The sequence below is a fragment of the Vicugna pacos genome, chromosome X (assembly GCF_048564905.1).
Source record: "Vicugna pacos chromosome X, VicPac4, whole genome shotgun sequence".
In the NCBI taxonomy this organism is placed as follows: Eukaryota; Metazoa; Chordata; class Mammalia; order Artiodactyla; family Camelidae; genus Vicugna; species Vicugna pacos.
The window spans coordinates 38,854,336-38,880,405 of record NC_133023.1 but is presented as its reverse complement, the minus strand read 5'-3'; the positions used below and the strand labels follow the sequence as shown (position 1 = coordinate 38,880,405).

The window sequence follows — 26,070 nt, the reverse complement described above, 5'->3', positions numbered from 1 at the left end:
AGGTTATTGATTTGATATCTTCTTTGTAAATACAGAGATTTACAACTATGAATTTCCCTATCAGAAGTTTTGGTATGTTGTGTCTTCATTTTCATTCATCTCAAAGTATCTTCTAATTTCCCTGGTGATTTCATGTTTGACCCATTGGTTATTTAGGAGTATATTGTTTACTTTCCACATATTTGTGAATTTGCCAAATTTCCTTCTGTTATTGGTTTCTAATTTCATTTAATTGTGGTCAGAGAACGTACTTTGTATGTTTCTGTCCTTTTACGTTTATTGAGATTTGTTTCGTGGCTTAACATATAATCTGTCTTAGAGAATATTCTGTGTACACTTGAGAAGAATGTGTATTCTGCTGTTTTAGGATGGAGTGTTCTATAGATATCTGTTAGATCTAGTTGGTTTATAGTGTTGTTCAGGTCTTCTCTTTCCTTGTTTATCCTCTATCTAGTTGCTTTATCCATTATTTAAAGTGAAGTATTAAAATCTCCAACTATTATTGTTGAATTGTCTATTTATCCCCTTCTGCTTGTTTTTTGTTTCATGTATTTGGGGCTCTATTGTTAAGGTGCATATTTGTTTATTGTTGTTACATCTTTTTGATGGATTGACCCTTTTATCGGTGTAAAATGTCCTTTTTTATCTTTTGTAACAATTTTTGTTTTAAAGTCTTTTATCTGATGCTAGTATAGCCATTCCAGCTCTCTTCTGGTTAATGTTTGCATGTTAAATCTTTTTCCATTCATTTACTTTCAACTTATTTGTGTCTTTGAATCTACAGTGTGTCTCCTGTGTGCAATATATAATTTGGTGATGGTTTTCATCTGTTCTGCCTATCTTTACCTTTTAATTGGTGTATTTAATTCATTTACATTTTATGTAATTACTGATAAAGTAGAATTTATTTTTGTAATTTTGCTATTTGTTTTCTCTATTTCTTACACCTTTTTTGTTCCTGTGTTCCTCCATTAATGCATACTTTTGTGTTAAATAGATATTTTCTAGTGTACAATTTAATTCTCTTGATGTTTCTTTTTCAATTTTTTTTTTAAAAAAAAAAACTTTTCTTAGTAGTTTCCCTGGGGGTTACAATTAACATTTTAATTTATACCACTGTCATTTGAATTAATACCAATTTAATTTCAATAGTACTAAAAAAAAGTTGCCTCTTTATAGCTTTATTCCCTCACCCCTCCTTTGTGCTGTTATTGTCACACAAATTACATCTTTACACATCGTATGCCCATGAATATAGACATAATTATTGCTTGATGCAATTGTCTTTTAAATCAGATAGTAGGAAAAAAGTGTTACAGACAAAAATGGACTCATACGGTCTTTTATATTTATCTATGTAGCTATCTTTACAGGTGTTCTTTCTTTCTTTATGTGGATTCGAGTTACTATTTAGTATCATTTCATTTCAGCCTGAAGGACTCTCCTAGTATTTCTTGTAGGAGAAGTATGCTAGTGACAGATTATCTTAGTTTTTGTTTATCTGTGAATGTCTTAACTTCTCCATTTTTGAAATATAGTTTTGAAGGATATAGAATTCTTAGTTAACAGTCTTTTGCTTTCAGCTTTGAATATGTTGTCCCACTGCCTTCTAGCCTCCAAGATTTCTGATGAGAAATCAGCTGTTCATCTTACTGAGGATCTTTTGTGTGTGATGAGTCACTTCCCTCTTACTACTTTCAAGATTCTCTCTTTGTCTTTGACTTTTATAAGTTTGTTTATGATGCATCTAGATTTAGATCTGTATGAGTTTATCCTACTTGAAGTTCAGTGAGCTTCTTGGATGTATAGACTAATCTTTTTCATCAAATTTGGGAGGTTTTAAGCCATTATTCTTTCAAATATTCTTTATTATACCTTTCTCTTTCCTCTCTCCTTTTGGGACTCCCAATATGTGTGTGTTGATATGCTGGACAGTATTTCACAGGCTTCCAAGGCTCTACTCATTTTGTTTATTTTTTTCTTTCTGTTCCTCATATTGGATAATCTCAGTTGATGTATCTTCAGATTCACTGATTCTTTCCTCTGCCAGTTCAGATCTACTATTGAGCCCCTCTAGTGAATTTTTTATTTCAGTTATTGTGTTTTCCAATTCCAGAATTTCTATTATTTTATAATTTCTCTTTATTGATCATTTCTATTTGTTAGAACACCATTATCATGCTCTCATTTAGTTGCTTAAACATGGTTTCCTTTAGTTCTTTGAAAATATTCTAACTAGCTGATATATAGTCTGTCTATTAATTCCAGTAGCTGGACTTCCTCAGAGGCAGTGTCTATTATTTTTCTGTGTTTGGGTCATACTCTGTTGTTTCTTTGCATGTCTTATAAGTTTTTGTTGAAAACTGAACATCATACATGATACAATGTGGCAACTATGGAAATAAAATTCCCCCTCCTTCCCAGGGTTTGCTTTTGTTGTTCATTTTTTAAGGGACTTTCCTGAACTAATTGTGTAAAGTCTGTATTCTTTGTCACATATGGTCATTGCAGTCTCTGCTCTATTAGCTTCTTGGTCAGCTGATGATTAGGTATTTCTTTAAACACTTGGATCTAGTAAGTCTCTCAGCCTTTGCTGATGGTCTCTGAGAGTGTGTTAGGGCATGCCTTCAATGTTCAGGCAGACTGTTTACAACTTTGCCTTAGCCTTCACTTCCTACTTGTGCAGAGCTTTGAGGTCAGCCAGAGATCCTAGGCATGCATCCAGCCTTCTGCATATTTATGGCTTCTAGATTATTGGGAATATGACAAAATGCTTCAAAGCTTCCTATGGATATCTTATTACCCAGATTTTTCTGTTAAGTTTTTTTGTGAACTTATTGTTTGTCTTACCTGTAATCACTGCCTCAAGCAGCTGCTGTGTTAAACAATTGCTACTGATTATTTTTGAAAAGTACCCCCAAGAGAAACTGTTCACACCAGGTGAACTCTGAGTCAGGCCAAATAGACAAGTCCTGTGAATGGAGTTTTCTAGGGAAGTGCCAAGAAGGTCAAATAAAGATAATTCTCTAGAAATGGGGGCTTTGGAGGAACTCCAGCATTAATCTGCTTCCTCCATTGGCTGCTAGGCTGCTAGTTTTCATCAAGATTGCAAGGCTGCTGATTTTCAAGTCTGCTGTGGAGATGGATAGAAGAGGGTGGGAACAGGAAAAGTTCGAATGCCACAAAACGTACTGGTCTTACTGAAATTCAGCCTTTTTCTTATATAAATGCTTCCTGAAGTATTGTAAACCTTTGATCAATTTCCAGAGTTCTGACAAAGTTGATTGTGACCATTTTTGCCAAAATTCTCACTGCTTTAGTGGAGGATAGGATTTTTATAGGCCCCTACTCTGGCATTTCCTCTGATGTCACCTCAAGACATACCTTGTTCTTTTCCAGTCTCAGTCCCGGGATAATGGTATTTCAAAGCCAGGATCTGGGAGGTAGATGTACCAATTGCTACTGGACTGTCCTTGCTTCTAGGTCTTCTCATTGTGCAGAGCTAGGACATTTCATTATATATATATATATATATATATATATATATATATGAAATATATTCATATGAAAGTTTATATATCCATATATATGAAATTATATGTAATGTGTTCATATTGATACTTTCAATTCTAATTCAGTACAACATAGGGTTCCTCCTAGCATTCCCCCATTCTATATTTATTTTTTTCTTCTTTAACATTGAGAACCCTAGCCTCTAGCATCAATCCTACAATACACAGAAAGTATTTTTAGAATTTCAATACCCTTACCCCTGTGAAAAACAAACCTAGTAAGGTATAGCTTCAGATTTGTTTGCCCTCTTTATGTCTTTAAATGATGATATACAGTCAAAGTACTATATTCAAAAGTTACTTAGTTTAGTTCATTTTGTCATTCAACATGGTTATGTTATTCATTTTATTTCATATATAATTTGTTTCCCTTTATATTAAATTTTAGTTCTTTTCCTATCTATACAACTTAATTTTATATATTTAAATGTAATATGTTAGCATGATTCCAAAAGTAAAAATATAAAAAGGCTTACACAGATAAATTTATGAACCTACGAAAAACAGATAATTTTCTAGGGAAACATAGTTTACCAAAATTGACCTCATTTGAGCTAAACAGACCAATTTCCATAAAGGAAAATAATTAAGGAAATACCCCATAAAAAATCATCAGGCCCAGATGGTTTCACAGGGGAATTCTACCAAGCTGTTAGAGACCAGTTAATCCCAATGCCACGTAAATTCTTCCAAAGAACAGAAAATGAAAGAGAAACTTCCATATTATTTTTCTGAAGCAACTAGAACATTTATTACACAAAAAAGAATAGCATAGGCCATTTTAAATCATGAGTATCAATGCAAAAACTAAATGGAATATTAGCAAACAAATCCAAAACTACATTAAGAAAATAACACAGCATAACCAAGTAAGTTTCCTTCTGGAAATGCAAGGATGGTTTGTTATAGATAATGTATTAATATAATACAACTTATTAATAGATCTGAGGAGAAAGTCACATGATCATTTCAATAGATATTTTTAAAGCCTTTAACAAAATTCAGCACCTATTCTGATAAAATCATTCAAAAGGAGAATTCAACTGATGCCTTCTTAACATGATCAAATTTGTATACCTCAATCCTAAAGTTATTGTCAACTTAATGGAATAACATTGAAAGCATTTCCACTAAGGTCAGGAACAAGGCACGGTGTCCACTCCTTTTCAACATTGTGTGTAGAGATATTAGACCAAAGCAATTAGACTAGGAAAAACAATTATAGATGTAAGAATGGGTAAAGAGGTTGTAAAAATGTCTCTATCTAATTTAAAAATGATATGATAGTATACTTGGAAATCCCTCAGAGAACCAATAACAAAGCTAATTCAAACAATAAAATAATTTAATAACATAGCAGAATATAAAATCAACATACAGAAATCAGTAGTTTTCATAAATACAAATAACCAGGTAGAAGAGAAAACCCTTTTTAAGGTAACTACAAAAAAGATGAAATACTTCAGGATGAATTTAACAAAGGGTGGGCAAACTTATATGAGGAAGAGTTTAAAACACTCTTGAAAGACTCAAAGTTAGACTTACACAAAAGGAAAGACTTTCGTTATTTGTGGATAGGATGAATTAACATCATAAAGATGTCAATTTCCCTTCTCAGGTCTTTATTTTCAATTTATAAATGTAATGTGGTCTCCCAAAATATACCTATAAGCTGTTATCTGGAGCTGGACAAGTTGATAGTAAAGTTCATGTGGAAAAGCAAACATTCAAGAAAAAGTCAGGAAAACCCTGAAAAGAAGAGCTATGAGGGGACTAGCCCTACCAGCCTACAAGGAATTTAATGTCTTTGCCAGCAAACACCTTATGAAGCTTTTCTAATTTAAACAATATGATGCTGACACATGAATAGATAGCCTAACAGACTAAAGGAAGAAAAAGTCCAAATATAGATCCATGTACATAAGGAAATTTAGTATATGATAAAAGTGGCAAGCGTTTTTGACATTTAAATTCTTCATCAGTCTGGAATTGATCTTTTTTTTTTTAGTACTCTTACAAACGTCTTTATTACATGTGTTCCTTAACACTTCTCGACACGTGTTACAGAATGGCCATCATCATATCCATTTACTTACATAACACTGTTTTCAACATAGCAATCAAGTAGCACTCTTTCAAATGTCTTTGAAATTAGTATGTTCCTTGAAATTGATTTTCATGTATGATGTGAGATAGGTATGGATCTAGTTTCATCTTTTCCCTTATGGAGAGCCCTTTTTTCCCATCGATCTGTCATATAATAAAATTCCATGGATATGTAGAGCAGGTTCAGGACTCTGTTCCAGTCCATCGGTCACTTTCTCTATGCCTTTTCCAATGCAGTACTATCTTAATAACTGTATTTTCTCATTAGTTCCTGATACCTAGTAGAGCAGACGCACCTCCTGGCTGTTCTGTAGCTGTGCAGAGGCTATTTTTGTCAGGGACAGAAAGACCAGGACTTCAGAGGCCAGGAAGAAGACAGAGATAGTGGTGGATAATGGCGGCGGGTAGTGACAGAAGCATTAGACTTCCCACAGGCCGGCTTACCTCCCCTATTTCCTCTTTTGTCCCTAGCGTCACAGTGCAGCATAGGGGTGGGCAGAAGCTAGGCCTGGATTTGTGGGGGCAGTCTTGCCCCACCCCATACTTTGAAGCTGGGATGGCAGAAACTTATCAGGACTCTGGCCCCACTACCCCAGCTACTCCTATCCAGGTTGCTGACCACCAAGAATCCTCAGAGATGCTCAGTTTAGTGTGTCTAAAGAGTCACCAGTCAGGGGCACGTGGGAAGACTTTGTGAAGCACAGTTTGACTTCCCGTCACCCTAGCTTACGTAGCCTGGTAATCTACTGACATCACTGTGATTGTACATACCAAAAGGGTGGGGTGCTGTGGGAAGAGGGACTTCCCTTCCCTTGATACCTGCACTCCAGGCGGTTGGTGGCTCAGCAAATATTTGCAGAGGGTTGACAATGTGACAAACAGGTGGAGTCCAGCCCCAAGGCCTCTCTGATCCAGTCCCTTCTCTGGGCGCAGGATTCATGGTCCCTGTGCTGGGAGGAATGAGAGGGTGCTTCAGGGTGAGAATCAACAGGGTAGGGATCCAGGGATCATGTGAAAGAGAGAGCGAGCAGGAGTGAGGGAGTAATTGAAGGAAGGAGCAAGGGAGATGTGTCAATAGGGTGCATTTTTTCTTTTCTTTCTTCCTTTCTTTTTTTAAAAGTATTATTTTTATTGAAGTAGAATTGATCTACACTATTATATTAGTTTAAGTCATATAACATAGTGATTCACAATTTTTATAGATTATATTCCATTTATAGTTACTGTAAAATATTGGCTATATTCCCTGTGCTGCACAATATATCCTTGTAGCTTTTGGAGAGGTTTCTTTTGAGGGGCCGATTTCACTGAGGTATAACAAGTTCAGAAGAGGGGATGTATCATAAGTGTATAGCTCACTGAATTTTCACAAAGTAGACACATGCCTGTCACCTGCCCCTAGATCAAGAAACAGAACACGAATGAGATGGGTCCCCACAGTTAGAAGTTGGTGGTCTTTGGGAGACTTGAGGGGGCCGTGGGAGGAGGCTGATGGGCTGAGATCGATTTGTGAAGCTGAAGGAGGTGGAGCGTCCCCAGCTCACTGAGGCTGAGTAGAAGTCTGGGTTCAAGGCCAGAGGCTATTGGATGTGAAGATTCAATAGCGGATATCAGGTCACCAGGGAAAACAACCAAGTTCATGGCTTTATGTTTTCCTTCCTTCCTTCCTTCCTTCCTTCCTTCCTTCCTTTTTCTTTCTTTCTTTTCTTTTCTTTCCTCTTTCTTTTTGGTTACTGGAGGTAGTGGGGATTGAACCTAGGACCTCATGCATGCTAAGCACATGCTCTACCACTGAGCTAGACGCCCCACCCTTTGTGTGCTTCTTGCCAGTGCTCAGGCAAACGGGAGTTCCTCCGGGGACAATGAGCAAGGTTGGAATTCAGGTATGCAGCTTTGCGAGGGTGGCAGGGAATCACCTGGAGGTGGCTGGGCAGAGCACTGCTCCACCCACTTCTCCTCATCACTTCTGCTCCCGGAAGAGAAGTGCCGCAAGGACTAAGGATGGGTGGAGGGGGTAGGCACGGAACAGTGAAAGGGAATAGCCAAAGGTGAGGAAACAAGGGGGACTGAAGAGCAGGGAAGAAAGAAGAGAGTGAGGAGAAGGAGCAGGAGCAGGGAGAGGGCTAAGAGCACATGGTGAAGGAGCAGGGGCAGGGAATCAAGAGAGAAAGTAGCGACCAGCAAATAGGAGCAGGGAGCAGAAAGAACAGGGAAGATCTGGAGCCATGGCATCCTTACCTATAGATATTCAGGACACCTTCTTGAGATGCTCTTCCCTGAGCCCTTCCAAGGCTACTCCACTCACTGCAGGTTCCCCATCCCTCAAAGAGCCCAGAGGGGACAGATGTCATGCCCTGATGGTCAGTGAAGTGAGACCGAATGTTCCTTGGCTGGGACAGATGGTGATCCCCAAGTGGTCAGTCCCAAAGATGCAGGACACTGTGGGTCGGGGATAGAATTTGCTGTGGTTGGCTAAAATCTTCCAGGGCTGGGACAGAAGAAGGCCTGAGGATAGAGTCCATGCAAGATGGAGACAGGCTGGCTGACCTGCAATGAGGATTTTTTAGAAAAAGCTTCTCCCCAGGGATGTCACCACAACTGTTTCTTAGCAGCTGTGTAGAGGGTATAACCATATTGCTCTTTATATGTGAGTACTTCCATGAACCAGACTTTCAGGACCCCTTTCAAAACCTTGTCTGTGAAGGGGAAAGGGGAGAGGGACACTGTAGCATTTATGGAGTGAGGGGCTGAGGTCTTAGTATCATATCAGTAGTTTTTGGGTCTCAAAGACTCACCACATTCCCTTAGCCAGAGCAAGGTTGGGTCTTGTATTTTGGTGGGGAGACGGGTATGGAGAAGAGGTGAGCAGAGTGTCTTGGTGATTTGAGCTCATGATGCATCATAGTCTCAGTGAGGATCAGCCCCAGGAATTCAGCCACAAGGACTAGGGAAGGGAGAAATGTGTCAGGAGATCCCTTGGGATTCAGACAGTCAAGATTTTCCCCATCCAAGACTCCTGGAAAAAAAAAAGTTTGCAGAGCAGCTCCTATCCAGGTTCTGCCACCTCAGGGGGCTCTATTCACCGGTCTGGAACCTCACTGGGAGCCCCTGTATTGGAGGCCTCTCTGAGGTCTGCCCACACTTACCTGTGTCTGAGCTACAATAAACAGTGTGGAGGTGTGGTTGGTAGTAGCCGAGGGCTGGCCCAAGGGTGGTCACAGACAGAGCCACAAGCAAAGCAGGGGCCAGCAGGCTTCACGGCAAGGGCCTGAGGGACACAGTGAGAGGTGGGGGAATGGAAGCATGACCTTTCCCCAACCCAGCTCACCCCCAATTGGGAGAGGATTCAGGGAACATTTAATTAACACTCCTGTTTTCCAGGGGCTTGGGATTCAGGGAGGCCCCTGGGGTTTGATGCAGGGAAAAGACACTGAGTCTGAGATCTCTGGTACCAATGACCCCACCTCCATCCGTCAGAGCTGTAGCTCTCCACGAAGGTTCAGCAGGAGACAAGCTCAGTGATGGATAAACAGTCAACAACAGGGAGGTGCAGCCTAGGCATTCCTGCCCACGTGAACCCTCTATTTTACTCTTTCAAGAGATTATACCTTCAGCCTCCTACTGGAGTGGGGATTGGTGGTTGGGGAGTGTCTGGGGTCCTAACAGCTTCTTATGCAGACTTTCAACTAGTCTTTTTTAAGCTCCATCTTCAACCCCATACCCAGAGCTCTGTGTCCTACTCATTTCCTTTGATGGGAGCTCTACAGTATAACTGGGGTTGGTCCTCAGATTTCACCATCACTAGCATAGAAGTTATCCAGGGCTGGAGAGTGGGATGTAGGTATCAGTGAGTGTTGATTAAAAAAAAAGAAGAAAGGGCTCTTCTTATAGAAATCTACTTCTTCATCTGTCATTGGGGGTTGTGGAGAGATATTTCAACATATAGAGTAATACACTGGGAGCTGTTCCAGTAGGGAGATTTTCCAAGTAGAGATATTTAAGGATAAGGAAATGTGTTAATGGGAGGTTGGGGGGGGAGTCAATCAATAAGAGTTATATGGATGGGTGGGGTTTTATGAATGGAAAGATTTTTAAATGGGCTTGTCAGTGAAGTAGCTAGCTATGGTGGGTATTTCAGAATGGGAAGATTTGACACTGGGAGCATTCTGATGGGCATGTCTGAATAGGGAGATGTGCCAGTGGGATGTATGAATGGAAAGATTTGTCAGTAGAGGTTGTCAATGAGAATTATGTCATAGAAAGATATCGATGAATAGAGAGATTTGTTAACTGAGTGGTCATAGGAGATATGCCAATGGATTGAGTAATTATGAAGAAAGAGATTTGTCACTGGGGTCCATCAGTGGGTGACAGATTGCTGCTGGGTATTTGTAAAGGGTAGATTTGTCATTGGAGGTCATCCATCAATGGAGCTATGTCAGTGGGATGTTTATGAATAAGGAGGTAGTTCAACAGAGGTATTTGTTAATGGGGTATTTGTGAAAGAGGGAATTTGTACCATGAAGAGAGGGGACTTTTCAAAGGAAGGATTTCCCAAGGGCTTAGAGATTTGTCGCCTGTAGTCTTGGCAGCGACAGCAGAGATTTATAAATGTGGTGATTTGTCTGGAGTGAAGACTTCCCAGAGAAGAACCTTGTCACTGCAGAGAGAGGTTGTCCTCAGAAATCTTTGAAAATGTTGGGATTTTTAAGTGGGGTGATTTGCACACTGGGAAGCAGTTACAAGCTTCATAATAATAAGAAAAAATGACAAATGAGCAGATTAAATACCTGTAACATCTTTGGGGGAGATTATCAAGATCAAGAGTTAAACTCAGGTTTCCAGGGTGCATCAAATGCTTACTATTGATATTATATATTATTTTCAGTGTTGTAAATTATCCTTCCTGACATTAAATATTTCCAGTATTGTAAGTAGTCATGATTGATAAGCATGATCACTACTAAAGTTATACATTGAATTACATTGATCATACTACTACTAGTAAGAACTCATATTTGTAAGTACTGTGTGCCTAGCGCTGTTCCAGACACGTTACATGTACGACTTCATTTAATGTTCACGTTGTCCCTATGAGCTGTGCATTCATTTTAATACCGATTTTACAGATGTGGAAACTGAGGCATAAACCTGTAATGTGGTTTCCCGCAGGACACAGAGCTAGTACATGGAAGGGGCAGGATTTGAATGCCGATGACCTGGTTCTATCTAGTCTTTATGCTCTTAACCACTAAGCTACACTGCCAGTCTAGAAATGAACTCAGTTAGGAATATTATACAGGAAGTTATTATTATGAAAGTTTCATGTGTTGTGACCCCCTAAAATACCCAAGGGGTGAAAATACCCATGAATCATCCTCCAACCCTAGCGCAGAGCTCAGAAGGATTCTGGGTAGGGACTGTGAGGCCCGCTTCTTAGGGAGAAGTACTGAGACCCAGGTGAGGGAAGGGCCAGCACCCAGACTACCCATTGAGCTGGACCCCACACTGCACACCCCATAGGGCCACCCCCCTGCAACACACATGCTTCCTCTCAGCCATCAGAGAATCTCTTCCAAGCAGAGAATCACATGCAGACACATGGAATGCTGGGGGAGGGGTGGGTAACCCTTACTCACCTGAACGGATTTTTTGAAGAGTCGTGGGGGATGTAGTGACCCCAGGACTACACATATCCCAGGTTGTGGCCTCGTATGCTGTTCTAGACTCTGTGGAAAAGGCTGCAGCAGGGCCTGGTGATCAGCCCTATCCGTGAGGCATTGATGTCCTGATCCAGGGAACCATCTGCAGGGGAGCAGGTCTGCGGGAGAATGGCCTCCACTCTGTGCTCCATCCTTCTACCACCGTTTTCTTTTTCTGTTTCTTTTTTTTAATTGAGGTATAGTCGATTTACAATGTTGTGTTGATTTCCGGTATATAGCATAGTGATTCATTTATATATACACATATAGATATTCCTTTTCATATCCTTTTTCATTACAGGCCATTACAAGATATTGACCATAGTTCCCTGTGCTCTACAGTAGGACCTGGTTGCTTATACCATTTTCTACTTCACCTTCCTCCCCAGGGTTAAAAGAGCTGAGACTCCAGGAAACAGGCCCTGGGATCAGGGAACAGTATAAGAGGGTAGGGAGCTGGTACTCAGGTGAACTTTCAGGAGCTGCCAAACTCTTACAGGCAGCTGAGCCAATAGCAGCAAGGCCACCAGGGCCCAGGTCCTTCCCTTACACTTGTCCCCGTCGGCAGAGGCTGCTATTTGCCCCTTTTGGTAGACAGGGTTCAGATCGTCCCAGGGCATAACCAAGGTGTCAGTGTTGACATGGAAATCGTTGGCAGATGAGCATTGGCTACTCAAAATCCACCCATCCCCAGGACATACCTTGGGCCCTGGGGGAACCTCCCAGGAGTGTAAAAGGAAAGGGGCCTCAGAGTATCCAGGGGACCACGTTTGGTGACCCAGAATGCCCTGGAGGAGACCTGGGTTCTTATTGGTGGCACCAGTGGGTAATCTGATGGGAGGGAACTTGGGGTCCTTTCCTTCAACAAAGAAGAGTCGGGGGAAGATATAGCTCAGTGGTGGAGCACATGCCTAGACTAGCATGCATGAGGTCCTGGGTTCAATCCCCAGTACTTCCATTAAATCAATCAATCAATCAATCAACCTAATTACCCTCCCCCCAAAAAACCAAATAAGATATATATATATATATATATATATATATAAAGCCTTTTCTCAAGAAGATTCAGGTCAACAGGACACTTGAGTGTTCCACTGAACGTTGGCACCAATCTGAAATTCCAGTTCCCAGGGGCCCCACCTGAGTCAAGACCTTTGGAGTATAAGGGGCAGGAGCCAGGGACTGGGAGGGGCCCTGGGGGGCCTGGGCCCAGCTATGGGAGCAGGAAGGCCTGAAGAAGGGAGTGTTTGGAGGGTCTCTCACTCAGGTTTTATAGGGGAACTTGAACCAGAAAGGTGGGGCTTGGGTCTAGAGGCCTCAGTTTTGGTGAACGGACAGTGTAGGGGGAGGTGTGGGGGACTCGGGGTGTGGGCTGACGTACCTGGTTGGCTCGGATTTGGAACCCTATCCACACTTCACTGCTGTCAGCCTCCTTCCAAGTTGGTCAAAGGAACGAGGCAAGGAGAGGTACGGAAGGGGAAAGAAGGGCAGAGCTTGGGGATTTCCAGATCACCCCTTCTCCCCATCCCTCCTTTCCCCCGAACAACCACTTCCAAGGAATCTCCTGCAGACCATGGATGGGGGGCCAAGGCTACCCCTTCTTCCAGAGTCCCTGGCTGGGTTACGTGGAGGGGGTGCTCTGGACCTCCAGGGGTCTCCCCTTTCACTCAAGTCAGCCTCACAATACAAAACCTAAGAGTTGGGAGTGTAACACCCACAAGTTTGGATGGGGCAAGACATCCCCACTGGATGACATCTGGACAGCGCCCCAGGTGAGGAGAGCTATTTACTGATCAATAGGGCATTTGTCAGTGAGCTTGTCAACTGGACGGATTGTAAACAGGAGAGCTTGCCAACGAGGTAGTGATTTGTCAGCAGTGGGATAACTTATGAACTAGAGCGCGCCCGATGCAAACAGGAATTGCAAATTCGTCTAGTAAAACGTTTTCAAGTACTGAGTAGCGAGATGATCCAGTAAGTTGTGGTTGATAATGCAGGTTCAATTACCATTACCAATGTCGCAGGTCACCAGCACCTATGCCAATGGAGAGGAATTATTACCGACGCCTCAAGTTTTATGTAAAATATCAAAAGCATTTTTTACCCCTCCCTTCCAGCATTGGCCCCAGGGTGCTCCCACAGGGTCATAAGGGTCATGGGTTTTTTCCCAGACATCACACGGGGACACTGCCTGCTGGGTGGGAGTTCTTTATTTCATCATCTTGGAAAAAGAAAGGTGGGAGTGGGGAAGGGGGTGAACACTGTGCAGGCTTCCGCTTCCGCTGGGGGCAGGATTCAGGCCATCCTGAGCCGCAAGGACTGCCAGGTGCACATCCCTGGCTCCTGTGGCAGGCAGGCAAGGTAGCGGCTCTGGAAGCCCTTGTCAGAGCCTGTGAGGAGCTGGTCGGTCCACAAGCAATGAGTGTCACTCTGCAGTTTGCAGGGGATGGATGAACAGGGAAACACCTGGAGGATGGGAGGGAGACACATCTCTGAGGACTTCGCCTCCTGCCCCGACCTCCCCTCCGAGAACTTTCCACTCCTCAGCTTTTCACGTTGAGCTGCTGGGGAGATCTGGTGTCACCCCACCCAGGTACAGACTCAAGAACAGTCCCTACCATGGGGTGGGGGGGGATAGTCATTGGGCTTGGTGAGGTGACAGTAATCCAGGGAAAGGATCAGTCTCCTTGAATGGTGGGGAGGGGACAGTTGGACAGGTCTCCTGGGGACCTGTCCCATAGGACAGGGAACTGCTGGCAGTAGCAGGGAACAGCTGGTAGGCAGGAAACTTAAGCATAAGAAGGAGCTGTGGGGTTCTGAGACAGTCACTGGCGTCAGAGGACACTCAAGGCCATCAGGGAACAGTCTTGGAACAGTCAGAGCGGCAGAGCAGTCACAAGGGGGAGTTAGAGGGACAGGAAGCAGCCAGAAAGTCCAGGGAACAGCAAATGCCCAGGTATCAGACACAGGGCACAGGAACAAGCAGAATGGGGGGGGGCGAGTCTCGGATTTGGAAGAACAGTAAGAGAAACCAGGGACATCCCTAAGTTTGGGAAGCAGCCATAGGGACAGGGAATAGCCAAAGGGAAAAAGAAACAAGCCATGATTTGGGGAACAGCCCTAGGACCGCTCTCCGGGTGGCAGGTAGGGCCCAGGCACTCACTGTGCATTCCTCACAGCCAGCAGCGTAGGTCTTGGTGAAGCCCCTGCGTTGAGCAGAGCTCAGACTGTTCCAGGGAGCCACGAAGCTGCAGGTGGTGATGTGCAGGTGCCCGTTCCACAGTTGTCCTGGGGGAGGGGGGATTAACAGGCAGCTTCTGATTGGCTGAGCCAGGGGCAGGGTAGTGCTCAATTGGTGTCCCAGGAGCACAGGTCCCACTGGACAAAACCCCAGCCCTCTGATAGGCTGAACTTCGGAAGGTCCTCATTTCAACGGGGAGCCTCGCCTCCCTTTCAGTTGCCAGGCAGCATCTGAGGGTTGGCGTGGCACAGGGCAATGGGGCGGGGCCTCACCAGCTATGAGAAATTCCTCGCTGCGGTTCTGGGACCTGTGGAAGTATCCGCAGACGCTCTCCATGGCGGGGGTGTAGATAAACCGGATGTCGGGGGCATCCCCCAAGGCATTGAACCCTTTGAACATCTGTCAATGGATGAAGGGAAGAGCCTTTTACTGACATAATCCTCCTACTGACACATTACTCCCTGGAGTCATACGGCATCCTGAGATTACAGCTAACTTCCTCGCCAAACCAGTGGCCAGAGGCTTTTATTTTGATGAGGAGGAAGACGTTAGGAATTGCTGGGGAAAGGGCCATAGGGGAATACCTTGGTCATCTTGATCTCATAACGCTGGTATAAGGCGGTCTGGTTGACTTCTGCAGTCCCCACGAACTTGGCCCTGATGACTGCAGGAGAGGAGGAGGAAAAACAACTCAAATGGACTGCCTGAGACAATAAAATAAAATAATCACAGGAATAATACTGGCAAAGCACACACTTAAATAGGGATCGCTGGAGGCCAGACAGCACATTAGCAATTTATACATTTGTTAATTGCCTCATCTGGATATTAAGAGCCTCCTTTTTGCCAGGCACTGCTTCAGGCCTTTTTCATCTATTCACCATGTGTTCGTTCACTCAACTATCTTGGAGCACCTGCTCTGTGCCAGGCACTGTTCTGGATGTTAGGGACCCAACGGTGAACAAAACACAGAAACCCCTTCCCATGTGGAACTCCCTTTCTAGCTAGGAGGAGACAGACTTAACACAGGCAAAATAAGTATATGGGAGGTTAGAAGGTATTAAGTGTGATGGGGAACTTGAGAGCTGGGTAAGGGGGATCAGGAGACCAGGGGACAGGGGTTCAAGTTTTGAACAGGATGGTCAGGAAAGGCCACCCTGAGAAGGTGACATTTAAGGCAGCCACCCATGTGGATACCTGGGGGTGGGGCAGAAGGTGTACCAGGCAGAGGAAGCAGTCAGTACAAAGGCCCTGTGGTAGGAGTAATCAAGACAGCATGAGGATGCCAGAGTGGCTGCAGCAGAGTCAGCGTGAGTGGAATTGTTCTAGCGGCAGGCACCATCGTGAACTGCAATGGACTGAGAGGGAGACAAAAGCATGGAATGTGTGGGCAGGGTGGGGACACTCACCGAGGTCAGAGCTGCAGAAGGCTGTCTGCGGGTGGGGTGGCACACAGGTACAGGCCCTGCTGGGGGCTGTCAGACACAGCAGCAACAGGATGCCGGAGGCCAGGGGCACAAAGGGGGCCATGGTGGACTCTGTGGGGGTGGGGAAAAGGGTTCAGAGGCAGGCCTCCCACCCTATTTCTACCCCCTTCCCCCAGCTGCTTACGGATTTTAAGGGGGTTGGGAATTTGAGAAGCCAGGGGGAGTTTAGGAGGTTAGGGGGTCGGAAGAGTTTAGGAGTTGTGGAGTTCCAGCGATTTAAGGGACTAGGGGAGTGGGGGAGTTATGGAGTTGTAGTGTTTGGGGAATAAGGGAGCTGGTGGAGTTCGAGGATTTAAGGGCGTTGAAGAAATTGGGAGGTCGAGGAGTTGGGGGTGGGGAATTTGCGGTTGGGAGGAGGTTGAGAGTTTGCGGGTTGTGCATATTGAGGGCTAGAGGAGGGGGGAGTTGAGGGATGTTGAGGAATTTGGAGGAGATTAGGGGTTTAGGGAGTTTGGGTGCTTAAGGGAATGGGGTGCCTGAGGGATTTGGGCACAGACGAAGCTTTGAGGTTTAGGGAGTTGGGGATTGGGGGAGTTTCAGAAGCTTTTGGGGTTCTGGGTGGGGGACTAGCGGGGGACAATGAGGGAATTTAGGGGAGTTGGCAGCTTGGGAAGCATCTGTGACCTCAGGGGCTCATAGGTTTGGGGGGAGCTGGGGAGAGATGTCAGGGGTTCCGAAGAGTCTGGAGTATCGGGATTAGGGGAGCAGCTCCAGTCCCCCGCCCTCCTCCCTTGGACCAGCCCAGGGTCCTGGTACCCGCCAGCCAAGCTGAGCAGCCGGGTATCTGTCAGGAAAGCTCCAGCCCAGTTCCTGGCCCTGCGGGCTGCCCAAGCCCCTGCCTACCTCTGGTGTAGCCTCTCAGGGTGCTGGGTCTGCGGTGATGGCGGCGGGGCCGAGCAGCGGAGGATAAATGTCCACGCGAGGGGCGGGGGTGGTAGCGGTGCGGAAACCACAGGCCTCCAGGCTTCCAGGATGCATTACTCATCCGCCCACCGTCGGTGGAGGCCAAGGGGCGGGCCGAGGGCTGCCGAAAAGGAGATGCGCCCTCCTCCCCCCCCCACCCCCCGGGCCTCGCCCTGACCACCCCCCTCCCCCTTCTCCACGTCAGGCACCAGTCCCTGCAGGCGGTCTCAATTGAGGGCGGACAGACAGGATTCCGCCCAGTGCAAAGCCTTAAAGTCTCCAAACTCTCCAAAGTCTATCCAATCACCCACATCCCCCAAACTCCCGATGGCTGAAGGCTGAATTCGTTCATTCCTTCAATAAACATTTCTTGTGCCCCTACTGCCCGGGGAGGCAGAGAGCAAACAAATCCAGTAGAAGCAGTGGAGAGAGAGAGGGCAGGTGAATGGAGGAGGGATACAAGATGGGGAAACTGAGGCACGGAGCGATTAAGTGATTCATCCAAGATCACAGTTAGTAAGTGGCAGAACTGGGATTTGAACTCAAGTGGTCTGGAACCAGAGCCTGGGTCTTAACCTCTCTCAAAAAAGAAAAGAAAAGAAGGAAAGAAAAGAAACCGCACAGGGGAAGAGTCAGCAGCATATACAGAGCACCAATCATGTCCCGGGCACTCGGCATCGTTTATCTCACTTAAAACTCACGATAAGCATCTGAGATGGGTACTAATATTATTACGACTTTACAGATAAGTAAATAGGAGACGTAGAGGAATTGAACTTTTCCAGGATGATAGGACATGGCTGGGATTTGAACCTAGGCTAACTGGCACCAAGATCTTAACCCAGGCGTGGCCCAGTCCTGGCAAGCGGGAAGCGGGGAAGGTGCCGGAGCATGGGGTGGGGGGAATTGAGTGGTGGTGAAAGAGGCCAATGAGTCAGTAGAAAATTAATCCCCTCCCATCCTGCCCTGCCCCTTCCCCACCAAGCCTCCCACGCCCCTGGTGGGGGGTGAGGTGAGGCAATCCCTGCCCACCAGTTTCCAGCTGCTGCCTGAATCTTCCCTGGGGTCCTGGGAAAGGGCTCTGAGGGCCGATGAACATCCTTTGAGAGTTCAGGGAAGACAGACCAATAATGATAGTGATGGATTCCGTCTCCATTACCCCCTTGCTTTTGAAGCTTGATTAACTCAGGGAGGTTAGCCCAACCACCACCGCAACAGAAACCACCACCAGCACTATGGAGTGCTTACTGGGCAGCGAGCACTGCTTGAAAATCTTAGTACTTTATCTGCCAGTCAATCCTGATTACCCCCTTGTTAATAATAGCTAACCTAGGAATTTCAGACCAATAAGACTAATAGTGCCCAACACTTTTAGAGGATGGAGGCTTCCTGCGTGCCAGATACTGTGCTAAGCATTTTTCCTGAAGTAACTAACGTGATCCTTATCTGTGAGTTCGAGACTATTCATGGTCTCTATCTAGAGAAGGAATCCGAGACACACAGTGACCTGTCCAGGAATGAGTGAAGAAATGCCCCTGTTCGGAGTGGGAGGGAACCAGATAAGGGGGGAGGGAAGGAAGCCAGGAATTTGGAGAAGCTGATTGTGAAAGTAGGGGAGTGAGAGTGAACGAGAAGGGAGGGGGCTGAGTAAGTCGGTGGCAGGCAAAGGGAGAAGTGAGGGCAGGGAAAGTCCTGCTGCAGCCCCCCGCCGACCCTGCTTCTGACGCCAGCTCTGTGACTCTGAACCCTGAGTCAGCGTGGAGTTTTGCCGATTGTCTACACGTGAGGGGTTGTGTGGATCTGGGTTAGTGTGCCGGTTTTGAAACTGGTGGGGGTTTTGTGGAGGGCTGTCCGGCTGTGTGGCCGTCTGGGGGCTGAATGGGTGTAGGGGGGCATGGGGTCCAGCTGGGTGTGCTGAGCGGACACCCACCTGACAATCGCCACAGCACACTGAGGGCTTGGGCCTGAGTGTGCCCTTTGTACAGATCAGGAAACTGAGGTCCAGAGAGGGTTAAGTGACCTGCCTGGGGTAGAACATGGCCTTAGGAAGAGGAGAGACCACGATTCAAACCCAGGTCTCTCCAGTGGATCCCAGAGCACAGAGCTCCCGGCATGCACACAGGTGCGGGCACACACATACACACGCGTACAGGGTTGTGTTCAGGCTCAGGTCCAGAGGAGACAAGGAGGGTTTATGAAAAGGGCCTAAAAACCTCAGGGAAGGGGGGTGTTTCCCTCTGTATGGTGTGCGTCTGCCTGTGCCTGAGCATTTTGGACAGCCTGGTGTGTTTTGCATTGCTTCTGGAGTTGTGTCTGCCCCTGTAAAGCAGGTCTGGGTTGCACGTGTCAATTGAGGATGTGCAGGCACCTTTGTGCCCGTGTGTGTGCCTGTGTTACGTCATGGGCCGTTTCTGTCTTGTTTCCCTGGACCTCTACCTAGAGGATCCCCATAAAAACTCGGCGCCTCTCCGTGCCTCATTGTGACGCCAAGTCATTTGGGAAACGAGGAAGGTGGTGAGGGGGGTGGGATGCCGAGGGAGGGTGAGGCCCACAGGTCAATCGGTCACCCTGACCCTGCGGGCTTCCTGTGCCTGTCGGGAACTGGGAACCACGGCCGCCCCAGCAGCCCCTCCGGGAAAGCCATCTCTCTGCCCTGTCGCCCCTGTCGGCACAGCCAAGGGAGGGCATAGCCCTGCATGTGCTTCTGTGCATGATGGGGCTGGGGTCGGCCAACCAGGTCCCCTCTACCCCGCCCAGGGTCAGGGGAGACTTGAAGTATCCCCATGCCTGAATGTGAGTGTGTGTGCACATATATAACCCAGGGTGTCATCTGTAGACTTAGGAAGGTGGTGGATGTCTCTGATTGTGTGTATGCCTCTCCATTTATATATATAGCAAGGCACATTGGGTGTGCGTGTCCCTGGATACACTTTGTGTGTGCCCAGGAATGTGGCGCGAGTCTCAGTGTTGTGGGTCTCAGTGGTTCTGTGAATACCTAGGAGCGTGTGTACCGCTGTATGTGGTGTGGGTCCTTCTGTTTGCTGTGCGCATGCTTGGAGTGCTGCATGTGTGTCTGTGAGTGTTGAACACGTGCCCAGCCCAGCTCTGTTGTGTGTGCCTGTCAGAGTTGTGTGTCCCTCTACATTTTGTGGCTGTGCCCCTGAGCGCTGCCTGTGTATTGCCTGGGTCACCCTTCATGTTGTGTGTCCCTCTGTTATGTGGATTTGGGTGAGAAGAGAAAGGGCTGGGTGTACGTCTGTGACCAAAAGTGTTGATTGCGTGTCTATGAGTGTTGAGTGTGTGCTGCCGGGCTGGCTGGCTAACTGGCTGCCTAAGTCTCTGTGCAGCCGGAGAGCGAGGCGCACTCCGGAGCCGGTGTTCGTGGTGGGTCTTTCCATCACCTGGGTCTCCGCATGCGTGGGAACCTCTGGGTTTGGCTGCGTAGATCTGAGTTCTGAGGGTGTGTGTGTCTCTGAGTTATGTATGTATGTGGAGGAGGCTTACACACAAGATCTGGCTGAGGGGGTCCAGTTGCTACATGCTCGCCACCACACCCCCACGCACACACATGCACACACTCACTTCTCTATCATCTACTCACTGTAAAAACAAACTTTCCCTTTTCCGGAAAAGTCCCCCACCCTTATCCCATGCCTCTGCCCAGGAAAGCAGAGGCGGGAAGTCTGGGGCTTGGGGGTGGTGGAGGGAGGGACACACAGGCAGGGCTCTGGGTGCGATGCTGGGCTCAGAGGTGCTGTGTGACCCCCAGTTGCTGACTGCCTGTCTCGGACCCACCTCCTCTGGGAAATGGCTCCCAGTGTGGCTCTGCTGGATGGGCTCCCCTCAGCCCCCCACCCCACCCCTGCTGGTTGGCCCTCCAGCCCTGACCATGCACTGCCTTTCTTCCCTACCAGCTCAGCAGCACAACTTACCCTGTGGTTGTGAAGATGGGGCACGCACACTCCGGGATGGGCAAGGTAAGTCCCCCGGTGGGGTTCGTATGTGTGTCTTTGTGAATGATGCGGGCTTCTGGCATCATGCCTTTGTAAGTTACAGACACACCTTGCTTTATTGCACTTTGCTTTATTACTCTTCAGATACTGCATTTTTTACAGATTGAAGCTTTGTGACAACCCTGCGTTATCAGATGATAGTTAGCATCTTTTAGCAATAAAGTATCTGGGGGGGGGATTAGGTTTATTTATTTATGTTAATATTATTTTTTAATGGAGGCACTGGGGATGGAACCCAGGACCTTGTGCATGCTAAGCATGTGCTCTACCACTGAGCTCTACCCACCTGCCCCTCAGCAATAATGTATTTTTAAATTAAGGTGTGTACATTGGGTTTTTCTTAGACATTTAGACATATTGCACACTTAACAGACTATGGTATAAACATAACTTCTATATGCCTGGGGGGAAAAAATTCTTGTGACTCAGGTTATTGCAATCTTTGCTATATCACGGTGGTTTGGAACTGAACCTACAATATCTCCAAGGTCTGCCTGTAGATGTGTGTTGTGTATTCAACGCACACCGGTAATTCTGTATGATTGTGTGTCCTGGGGTGTCTATTTGTCTTTTTCCTCACATTCTTAGATTTTGTTGGCCCAATCTTCTAGCCTGCATTCAGCCCGTTTTGTGTGTCTTCCTATTTTGTTAGTGTATCCAGCATTGTGTCTGTATATACACAGGCCTCTGTGTCGAACACACACTATGTCATCTTTTACGTTCAAGGGCCTCAGGGTCTTGTATGCTGTCCACCCATCTGATTTTTGTCTGTGTGTCCATAGAAAGCAGACTTGTAGTTTGTATGTTGGAGCATGTCCACACTTCTGTACACTTATATATTGTGTGTATAACTGCTTTTGGGTCTGGGTGCCCATATGCATATACTGTCTGTACACACAATTTTCCCATCGCTTTACTGAGATATAATTCACATACCATACAACTTACCCATTTAAAGTAAACAATCCTAAAAACTGTCTTTGGTGTGTTCACAGAGTTGTACACACTCAATTTGGTGTCTGTGTGCACGTGTAAACACCAGGAGACCCAGAATGAACGCATGCTTGAGTGCCTTGGGGGTGTCTACCGAAGTTCTGTGTACCCAGCTCACCTGTGTCATTTGTCCCAAGGCACCCCCTCCGACCCACTGCGCCCCCTCCTGAGCAGGCCCTGCTCCCCGGCCCCCTCCCACAGGTCAAGGTGGACAACCAGCACGACTTCCAGGACATCGCAAGTGTCGTGGCCCTGACCAAGACGTATGCCACGGCTGAGCCCTTCATTGACGCCAAATACGATGTGCGTGTCCAGAAGATTGGGCAGAACTACAAGGCCTACATGTGAGTGGAGAGATCACAGCCTGGCGAGGGGTCCCCTGCCCTGCCTTGGTGCAGCCCAGGCCCCCAGAGCCTCTCTCCTCTCCCCTGTTGTTCCCCAGGAGGACGTCGGTGTCAGGAAATTGGAAGACCAACACTGGGTCTGCGATGCTCGAGCAGATCGCCATGTCTGACAGGTGGGCGGCCTGAGCCCGGAGGTGGGGAGCGGGGTTTACTGCCCAGACTGGGCACTGACAGGCTTCCTCGCCTCGTGTCTTGGCAGGTACAAGCTGTGGGTGGACACGTGCTCAGAGATTTTTGGGGGACTGGACATCTGCGCAGTGGAAGCCTTGCATGGCAAGGACGGCAGGGATCACATCATTGAGGTGGGAGCGCCCAGGAACTGGTGGGGGCACAGAAGGAGGATTGGGTGCAGGGCAGCAACACTCTGTAAAGTGTGACGCACACCAGGGCCCAGACAGTCCTCGGCAAGTGGCAAAACGTTTAGTATACACTGTCAAGTGCCTTGTGAACTGGGACATCCTTGGCAAATGGCAAAATACTTAGTAAACTCTAAACTGTTCCGTGAACTTGGACGTCCTTAGTGAATAGCAAAACACTTGTTAAACTACAAGGTCCTTTGTGAACTGAGACATCTTGGTGAATGGCAAAGCACTTAGTAATCGTTAAACGGGTTCTGTGAACTGATAGGTCCCTGAACAACAGCTGAATGCTTTGTAAACTATAAAGAACTTTACAAAGAGTGGTAGTTGATACTAAAGCATTTTGTAAAGTACCTTAGGAAGGTACTGCTTGGTGAACAGCAAAGTGCTTTACAAAATTATATATTAAAAAAAGGAGCTCTGTAAACTGGGAAGTCCTTGTTATTAAAGCAAAGCCCTTTCAAAATTCTAAAGCTCTTTGTAACCAGCAGTGCCCCCGCTAAACAGTAAAGCAATTTGTAAACTGTAAAATATCTTGACAATTGGTAAACAGTAGTGCTTTATACAGGGTAGAGCATCTTGTAAACAGTGGTGCCCTTTGCAAAGCACTCTCTAAAATCTAAACACACCAGTCCTTTGTAAGGGGCAAGGAGCTTTGCAAACTGTAAAGTACCACGTTAACCACAATTTCTTTGTAAAGGACAAAGCACCTACCAAACTATAAAGCAGGGATTGGCAAATTTTTTCTGTCGAGGCGTGCGTATTTTAGGCTCTGTGGGCCAGTCTCTGTTGGAGCTACTGAATTCTGCAGAAGCAGCCACAGACAATATGTAAAAAAAGTAAATGTGGCTATGGTCCCATGAAACTTGGTTTATGGACAGTGACATTTAAATTTCATATAATTTTCATGTGTCACAGAGTCTTTTGATTTTCTGTCAACCATTAAAAAATGTAAAACCCATCCTTAGCTCGGGGGCCATATGGAAGCAGGCGTTGGGCCGAATGTGGCTGCTGGGTGCGCGTTTGCCCACCCTGATAGTACACCGGAAGCTGTAAGGTACTGTGTAACAGACAAGCCTTCCTCACGCTGCATCATCGGTGCCTCTCAAACTGAAGCTCCTTTCCCTGGGGCAGCTGCCAGTCATGCCTTTTCCCAGCTTAAAGCACTCAGTCATCACCCCGACCCCATGCACTTCCTGCTTCTCTCCTCACTGGATCCCTTCTCCTCCCCCAGGTGGTGGGCTCCTCCATGCCACTCATCGGTGACCACCAGGATGAAGACAAGCAGCTCATCGTAGAGCTCGTGGTCAACAAGATGGCCCAGGCCCTGCCCCGGCAGCGGCAGCGGGATGCCTCTCCCGGCCGGGGCGCCCACAGCCAGGTCAGGCCCCTGGCTCTGGCCCTTGGGGGCTAGTGGCGGGCAGGCCAGCCCTTGGTCATGCTGTATTACAGACAGAGCTGATAATCAGCAGGCTAAGGGCACTGCCGCAACACACACGGGTCACGGCAATTACCAACTATTTTTTAAATTGATAAATAGCTGCTACCCTGACTTCCCTGAGTGCCTCCAGAGCTCTCCCCTGGGAATGAGTCCCCCACCCCACAACCTGACACCCCCTCAGCTCAGCCACAAATGCGGCAACACCCAGCACACAGGGAACCCGTGTCATTCTGATTGGCTGATGCTCCACTGGCTGGTAACTATTTTTAACCTCTCCTGCTCCACTCCTCTGCCGCAGACTCCGTCCCCAGGGGCCCTGCCCTTGGGCCGCCAGACCTCCCAGCAGCCCACGGGGCCCCCAGCTCAGCAACGACCCCCGCCGCAGGGTAAGTGAGGGGCTGGCTTCCTGGTGCTCTCCCCTCCCAGCAGCACCCCTCCCCCAGCCTCTCACTTGCTTGCTCTCACGTGTGCACTTTCTCTCTGTCCCTCAGGCGGCCCTCCACAGCCGGGCCCAGGCCCCCAACGCCAGGGACCCCCGTTGCAGCAGCGCCCGACCCCACAGGGCCAGCAGCACCTTTCGGGCCTTGGACCCCCAGCTGGCAGCCCCCTGCCCCAGCGCCTACCAAGTCCCACATCAGCGCCCCAGCAGCCTGCGTCCCAGGCTCCGCCACTGACCCAGGGTCAAGGCCGCCAATCCCGGCCAGTGGCAGGAGGACCCGGGACACCTCCAGCAGCCCGCCCACCAGCCTCCCCATCTCCCCAGCGCCAGGCGGGCCCCCCACAGGCTACTCGTCAGACATCGGTCTCTGGTCAGGCTCCGCCAAAGGCCTCGGGGGCTCCACCGGGTGGTCAGCAGCGCCAGGGCCCACCCCAAAAACCTCCAGGCCCCGCTGGCCCCACACGCCAGGCCAGCCAGGCGGGTCCCATGCCCCGCACTGGGCCACCCACCACACAGCAGCCACGACCCAGTGGCCCGGGCCCCGCTGGACGTCCCACCAAGCCACAGCTGGCCCAGAAACCCAGCCAGGACGTGCCACCACCTGCCAGCGCCGCTGCCGGGGGACCCCCGCACCCCCAGCTCAAGTAAGGGGACCCCACAGCAGCCTTCATCTTGCTGCTCACAAAAATGGGCTCCTGCATCTGCACCAGGAGGGCAGCCCCAGCCCCCAGGCGCCTCAGACCCAGGTCCTATACCCGGGTCCTGAGAGCTCTCTCTCTCCAGTCTGGGCCGGACCCCTCCCCCAAACTATCACTCCTCTCAGTTCACAGAGGCTCCTGCCCTCCATCCCAGAGATTCAGGGCCAGAATCCCAGAGAAACTCTCATTTCAGTTCAGAGTTCTCCCAGTAGGGCCTGGGAAAGCCCCATCCCCCAGCCCCTCGTGGCCCACCCCAGGCGCCCTGCTGACCCTCCCTCAGTACTTTCCTGCCAAACTCATCCTCCTCCTGCCCCACCTGACTCCCCCGACCGAACCCCCAAACTCCTCCCGGCCCAATCCATAGTCCTCCTGTGTTATTTCTCTTCCCAGTCGTTCCCCAAACTCTATAGTCAACTAGGCTCCCTTCTGGTCCATCCCCAAATCTTTCTGGTCCACCTTAGTCTCCTCCCAGATCACACCATCCTCTCTGACTCTTCTGCTCCATTCCAGACCTCCTCAGCTCAAAAGTCCTCCCTGCCCCACCCAACTGCTTGCCTTTAGATTGCCTTGGTCCAAGTCCTGCTCCCCATTTCTGGACTCCTCACCCTTAGACCGGAAACCTCCCTGCCCATCATCACCGTTATATCGAACTCTTCCCAGTCTAGCCTAGAATTTGAAGAGAGGATTCAGCCCAGGACTCTTCCCATCAATT

General features: G+C 47.7%; 2 protein-coding genes across 3 annotated transcripts in view; one reads left to right on the top strand and one right to left on the bottom strand.

Annotated features, from left to right (window-relative positions):
* SYN1 (synapsin I) overlaps nucleotides 1-26,070 on the top strand; it is a 41,654-nt gene that overhangs the window by 14,300 nt on the left and 1,284 nt on the right. For both annotated transcript variants that reach the window (XM_072956229.1, XM_015247256.3), the window contains exons 6-12: nucleotides 20,926-20,988; nucleotides 22,219-22,361; nucleotides 22,460-22,534; nucleotides 22,621-22,723; nucleotides 24,015-24,161; nucleotides 24,520-24,607; nucleotides 24,713-25,304. In XM_072956229.1, the coding sequence (XP_072812330.1) occupies nucleotides 20,926-20,988; nucleotides 22,219-22,361; nucleotides 22,460-22,534; nucleotides 22,621-22,723; nucleotides 24,015-24,161; nucleotides 24,520-24,607; nucleotides 24,713-25,304 (1,211 nt within the window). The remainder of the gene's footprint in view (nucleotides 1-20,925; nucleotides 20,989-22,218; nucleotides 22,362-22,459; nucleotides 22,535-22,620; nucleotides 22,724-24,014; nucleotides 24,162-24,519; nucleotides 24,608-24,712; nucleotides 25,305-26,070) is intronic.
* TIMP1 (TIMP metallopeptidase inhibitor 1) lies at nucleotides 13,573-17,126 on the bottom strand. The gene is made up of 6 exons (XM_006213425.4): nucleotides 16,952-17,126; nucleotides 16,031-16,159; nucleotides 15,206-15,285; nucleotides 14,894-15,020; nucleotides 14,544-14,668; nucleotides 13,573-13,846 (listed from the first exon to the last, which is right to left on the bottom strand). Exons 1-6 carry the CDS (start codon nucleotides 17,091-17,093, stop codon nucleotides 13,676-13,678), a joined length of 774 nt encoding a protein of 257 aa, XP_006213487.1. The 5' UTR covers nucleotides 17,094-17,126; the 3' UTR covers nucleotides 13,573-13,675.